This window comes from Numida meleagris, chromosome 1 (genome assembly GCF_002078875.1).
Source record: "Numida meleagris isolate 19003 breed g44 Domestic line chromosome 1, NumMel1.0, whole genome shotgun sequence".
NCBI classification, from domain to species: Eukaryota; Metazoa; Chordata; class Aves; order Galliformes; family Numididae; genus Numida; species Numida meleagris.
This window is the reverse complement of record NC_034409.1, coordinates 109,378,204-109,384,203: the sequence shown is the minus strand read 5'-3', so window position 1 is coordinate 109,384,203 and position 6,000 is coordinate 109,378,204. Positions and strand designations below refer to the sequence as shown.

The 6,000-nt window shown below is 48.4% G+C and overlaps 1 protein-coding gene across 1 annotated transcript in view; it reads left to right on the top strand.

The window, feature by feature from the left end:
* LOC110403733 (amine oxidase [flavin-containing] A-like) overlaps positions 1,612-6,000 on the top strand; it is a 46,230-nt gene continuing 41,841 nt past the window's right edge. Inside the window, exon 1 of the mRNA XM_021407386.1 lies at positions 1,612-1,770. Coding sequence (XP_021263061.1) covers positions 1,725-1,770 — 46 coding nt within the window. The 5' untranslated portion in view covers positions 1,612-1,724. The remainder of the gene's footprint in view (positions 1,771-6,000) is intronic.

Sequence of the window (6,000 nt, the reverse complement as noted above, 5' to 3'; positions counted from 1 at the left end):
CTCATCATTAGAGCTGCACTAGGTAAAGCCATGTGAATCTCTACTCCTCTTTAATAAGCCAGCTGCAGCTGCATTCAGCAGCAGAGAAGTTTTGGCAAGCTCATCTATCATCTAGTTATCTAGATGCACACAAGTTTCCTCATTAGTAAAGAGGATGTTTTTGTTGCTCCCCACCAAAGTTGGCTTCTGGAGATTGAGGGAAGTGACACTTGGTGACGTTTTTTGTTTGTTAATTCCCCATGACCCGCTCAGCAGGGCCAGCAGAGCTGTGAGCAGTTCTCCGTATCACTCTCAAGAAGCAGAGATGTTTTCCCATGAGCACAAACAGCTGCTGGTGGGTTGCATTTCCTGTTGGAAAATACTGATCACTCACCATCCTGGGCTGTCCCCTCTGAGCTCACTTTACTCTGGCATGAAGCAGCAGCAGTCTCGGTGACAACAGGCTGCTGTGTCAGTCGGTGGTCTCTTTGAGAGCTGTCTGTCAGTTTTACATGAGACATCATCCCCCACAATGAGCAGGGACACCTACAGCTACATCAGGTTGCTCAGAGCCCTGTCCAGCCTGACCTTGAGCATCTCCAGGGACAGAGCATCTACCACCTCTCTGGGCAACCTGTGCCAGTGCCTCACCACCCTGATAGGAAAACAATTCTTCCTTATTTCTGTTTAAATCTCCCCTCTTTTAGTTTGAAACCATTTCCTCTTGTCCAGTCATAACAGACACTTCTAATGAGTCTGTCTCCTTTCTTATAGCCCCCCTTTAGATACTGGATACTTATAAAGAGCAGTTACTTTTCCAATAACCTATTTTTACTTCAGAAGAAGAACTACTATTCTGTGTCTCCTATCCTTGACCCTCATGGAGATTAGTGGCTTCATACGTATTTTTGCCTCTGGTCACTGCTGTCTTGCTTTGGCACAAATCAGAAGCCATAATTGTTTCAGCTGTAGGAAGGCCAAAGCATTTCTGTAGGCACTGCCTGTGTAGGATCACACTCCCATTCATTCCTTTGGTCCTACTCAGGTATGGAGGTGATTGCGGAATCCGACATCTCTCAGAACTTATACCAATATTTATCACAAAGTGGCATTAGGATTTCCTATAATTATGTGAATTTTAAAGGTCTTCTGTGCTTACCTGGAAGGCGATACACAGGCGGTCTGCCTATTTTTTCTACAAAGCTGCCCAGAGATGACATTTACACTTCAGCAATAAAAGTGGGCGAGCTGCAGAATGCACCACGACCTCACCACCAGAGCATAGCAGTACAAGTACAAACAGAACTGGTATTTTGCCAACCAGCTGTTATCGCGGGCATCATCGTGGGCAACGTGGGAAGGTTAACGCTTCATTCCCCAGCTCACGAGTGCTGTTTGATTCTAGCAAACGCTAAGGCTTTGCTGCTCCCACCTGTAACCGCAGTTCCGCGCATCTCCAGATTACCCATGCTCACTGTCAGCAAGCATCAGCACGGCGACAACAGAGCACGAGGAGCGTCACCCGCAACCCGCTCACCTCGCGCCCACCGCGGAACCAGACCGCCCCGTCGGGCCGGGCTCGGGGTGGGCCGCGAAAAGGGGCGTGGCTCACCGAGGCCCCGCCCCCCGGCGGCGCCCATTGGCAGGCGGGACGGCGGGGTTCTGTCCGCCCGCAGGGAGCCGGTCCCGAGCCGCCGCCGCGGAAGGGTGGGAGGAAGGCGACGGCCGGGGCGAGTGGCAGCGCTATGGTCGAGCAGTACGACGTGGTGGTGGTCGGGGGCGGTATCTCAGGTGGGTCCGAGAGGGCGCGGCGTCGGCCCTCAGCGGGACATCCCCGCCGGGAGCGGTCACGGAGCTCATCCTGCGCCGGTGGACAGTGCCTGGGGCTGCGGAGCGCTCGCCTGAGCGCCCGGAATCGCCCCGTCTTCGCGGGCGCCTCGGGGGATTGGGCGGTCGGTAGTGCGAGGTCGGGTCTCCGGTGGCTCCGGGTCCACTTGGGGGGGGAAGTAGGGGGAAAAAAGGGAAAAAACTCCACGTGGGCGTCTTAGGATGTGTCCGCTTCTCGCGTTGGTTTGCACTTTTTGCTCGTCAGAGCACAATCTGGAGGAAAAAGTGACTTTCTAACGTCTACAGGTGTGGAAGAGTGCAGGGATACGTGCTGGCCGGTTTGCATCCCGAGAACGATTCTGTTTTTCGTCGGTGCTTCTTTGGGTTGCTCGTGTAGTGCAAATGTTTGTATTCTCTTGCTAAATGCTGCAGAAGGGTGTCTGGGAATACCTGCACTGACAAGTTGGGCACTACAGGGGGTGTTGCTGAGTGATGCGCCCTGCAGGCGGCTGAGTTCCCCGCAGCCATGGGTTCTTCACTCCTTACCGGGACAGTGCATCCCAAAATACAGCTCAGATTCACTTTAACTCGAACCAGGGCATGTGGCCTCCTGTCCTCTCCAGGAGGGAGACTGACTTGTTGCATAGTCTGATAGTGACAGGCCAAGGGGGGAATGGTTTTGAGCTAAAGGAGGGGAAATTTAGGTTAGATGTTAGGAAAAAATTGTTCACTGAGAGTGTGGTGAGGCGCTGGCACAGCTGCCCAGAGAAGCTGTGGTGCCCCATCCCTGGAGGCGCTGAAGGCCAGGTTGGATGGGGTCCTGGGCAGCCTGAGCTGGTGGGGGGCAGCCCTGCCCATGGCAGGGGTTGGGGCTGGGTGGGCTTTGAGGTCCGCTTCAACCCAAACCATTCTGTGCTTCTGTGATTAAACTGCAAGGAATTGATACACAAAGCAGCATGGCTTTTTTGTTTTACCAGATGCCTGGGTACTTTCCTGGTAGCACAAGTCATTTGGTCTTCATCTTCTAGATTCCTGTAAGACACGCTGTCCGCTTAGGGTATTACCACCCATAATGTGTGATCTCAAAATGGTTTCTAGGACTCTGTGAAGATTTTCATCCCCGGAGGGCACCTTGCTCCTCTGGCTTTCCAACCTACAGCAGTGTTTTGGAAATTGCACTGGGCATTTCTATCTGATATCTCGACTCGTAGTGTGAGCATCAGTAGGTTAGTTCTGAACACTTCATGGATTAAAGGCCACCACTAGGTCTGAAATCGAGCGAAGCAGGAAATTTCAAGGCGTTGCAAATTTCAGGGCGTCCCTGAAAATTTATCACAGGCATTAGGAGGACAAGTAAACATCACAACACTCTTGAGGTACAGGAACGTTTTTCTTGCCAATGGAAACCCTTATGTCATGCCAATGGCATAGTTTACCTCTTAAGAAGGTCTTATTTCATAATTAATTTACCTCTTAAGGAGGGCCTTATTTCATAATTAATCCATCTTTAATACAATGTACCAGTCGTAGCTGGGCACAGTAATTCCTGTCAGTTCTTGGTTTCTTTTGCCTTTCACACAGCTGCTCTGTCTGTACCAAGATACCTACACCTCAGTTACGTATGAAGTGCTGATTTCTGGTCTTATAAACGTATATCTGTCTAAGATTTTGATTCTGGTGAGATAAACAGTAAAATATGCTCCAGTATGGGCAGGATTTCCCCCTCTACATTCTCTCATCCCAGAACTGACTTGCTGCTGCTTGTTTCTCTGAAGATACATTTGCAGTTGGCTCATCTGATAAGGCTACTCTCTCCTCTGCTACTGTTATATCCTTAATACTCTTTACTTGGTGCTTACTAGAAATGATAGGAAACACTGGGATAAACCAGTTATTTAATACATGAAATGTATGCGAGGGATAAGATAAGCAATCTGCTTGCTCTACTGTGAGAGCTTCCCAGTGGTGGCTTTTTAAAGTATTCGCACAGTGCCTAGCAAAACGCATCTCAAATCCTGACTGGCTCCTCTGGAGGTATCTGTTCCATGGAGTGAGGAATGGTCTTGAGAGCTAGTTTCTGTAAAAGCCATTGCAACCTTCTTGCTCATCTTCCTGGCTTCTGTATACACACATCTGTATGTGTCACTGCCAGGGACACAAAATCAGCTCTGCACCTGTAGGAAGATGCAAGCTGGGCACCAAGGGTGCCTCTTGCACTGAGCCCTTTGTGGTGGGAAGAACTCTTATAAGAAGAACTCTGCTTTGGTGACCTCTACCACTGGGATCTTTCTGCCGTACTCTGTAGAGTCGTGTTCAAGCTGTCCAGACTGCCTGAACAAGTACCTCTGGAACCCTGCAGAGAGGGAGCTGGAGAGCTTGGACTTAATTCCTCTTTTTACATGGGTGTGCCCATTAAAAGTGTGAATGGTTGCCAGTAAGGGCCCAGGAACATTTGCATGATACTTAATGGAGAGTGTCTACCTTCTAAAGTTAATGGTAGTTAAAACATTTTATACTCAAGCTTATTAAATAAATCAATACCTGGAATTAAAGACTTTCCTCATACCTATGGGGAATTCATATGTATACACCTAGAATATAATTCCCATTTTCTCTTTAGAGGATTTTCTAGTGAACTGAAGGTGCTCTTCTGGTTTGAACCGATTCTGACTCTTTGTGCATTTTGGCTTAGGCTATGTCATCCCCTGATTTGTCAAGGACAGCAAACTGACAGCGTGTGATGTACCATGAACTTGTTTCTTATTACCTGGCAGGGTTGTAACCCTGACGTCCTCTCAGGCAGTCCTCAGCTTCTTTGGTTAAGGGGCTGCACACTAGCTGAAAACTAGTAGATGTTCATCCTCTATGTGGAGTAACTACAGTATTGATGGTTTCCAGAAGAGGTCTCTTCATGCAGCAGATCTTTAGGATGAGAGGTGATGGCCTTAGGTTGCACCAGAGGAGGTTCAGGTTGGATATTCAGAAACATTCTTTCTCAGAAAGAGTGGTGAGGCAGTGGCACAGGCTGCCCAGGGAGGTGGTGGAGTCACCGTTCCTGGAGGTGTTCAAGAGCCGTGTGGATGTGGCACTGAGGGACACGGTCAGTGGGCATGGTGTGGTGGGCTGGTGGTTGGGCTAGATGATCCTAGGGGTCTTTTCCAACCTTAATTGTTCTATGATTCTTTAAGTTGCTGTCATACCTGACACACTGTCCCAATCCCAGCTCCGCTACTTGTTCCCCAAGCTATGTCCACAATTACAGGGGCCTCAGATTTTGTCTCTGTAGCCCTAGGATGGAGGATACCCCATTCCTTTGATACATGATGTGGATTGCAAGGAGCTCCAGCATGCTCACTCACGTTAATGGTTGCACAGCCCTGAGTGCTCTGAGAGTTTTGACCAAATGCTCAGATATTTCAGTTTTTAAGATCTAGAAAATGACCCATGTCAGTGTTTATACACGATATGTATTTCCTCAGAGCTTTCTAACTAACCTTACTGGGGCATATTTTTCCATGGATAACACAATGCATTATATTGACTCAACGCTTACCTCCTTGCCAAATTTCAAGTTGCTGCTGCTTGTACTTCCAAACTAGGAAAAAAAAATAATAATTAAAAAAACTTGTTTTAAAAATTTTGGAAGGATGTTTGTTTCCTGAATATCTAGAAATAGCCAATTTTGACAAAGATTTTCCAGGCAGAAAGAATCAGCATTAAGAACCACACCCTGAAAGTTCAGGATTGAATTGTGTTGAGGTAATCCCAGATATGTATACAAACTGGGAGAAGAAATCCTTGGGAGTAGCCCTGCTGAGAAAGACTTAGTGGTCCTGGTTGATGAAAAACTGAACATGAGCCAGCAGTGTGTGTTTGTAGCCCGGAAGGCCTACTGTATCCTGGGCTCCATCAGAAGAGGGGTGGCAGTGGGGAGAGGGAGGTGATTGTCCCCCTCTACTCTGCACTCAGTAAGGCTCCATCTGGAGTACTGCATCCAAGTCTGAGGCTCTGAACACAGGAAAGATGTGGAGCTTTTGGAGAGCATCCAGAAGAGGGCCACAAGGATGATTCAAGGGCTGGAGCACCTCTCCTATGAAGACAGGCTGAAAGAACTGGGTATGTTCAGCCTGGAAAAGAGAAGGTTGTAAAGAGACCTCATTGCGGCCTTCCAATATTTAAAAGGAGTTTATAAAC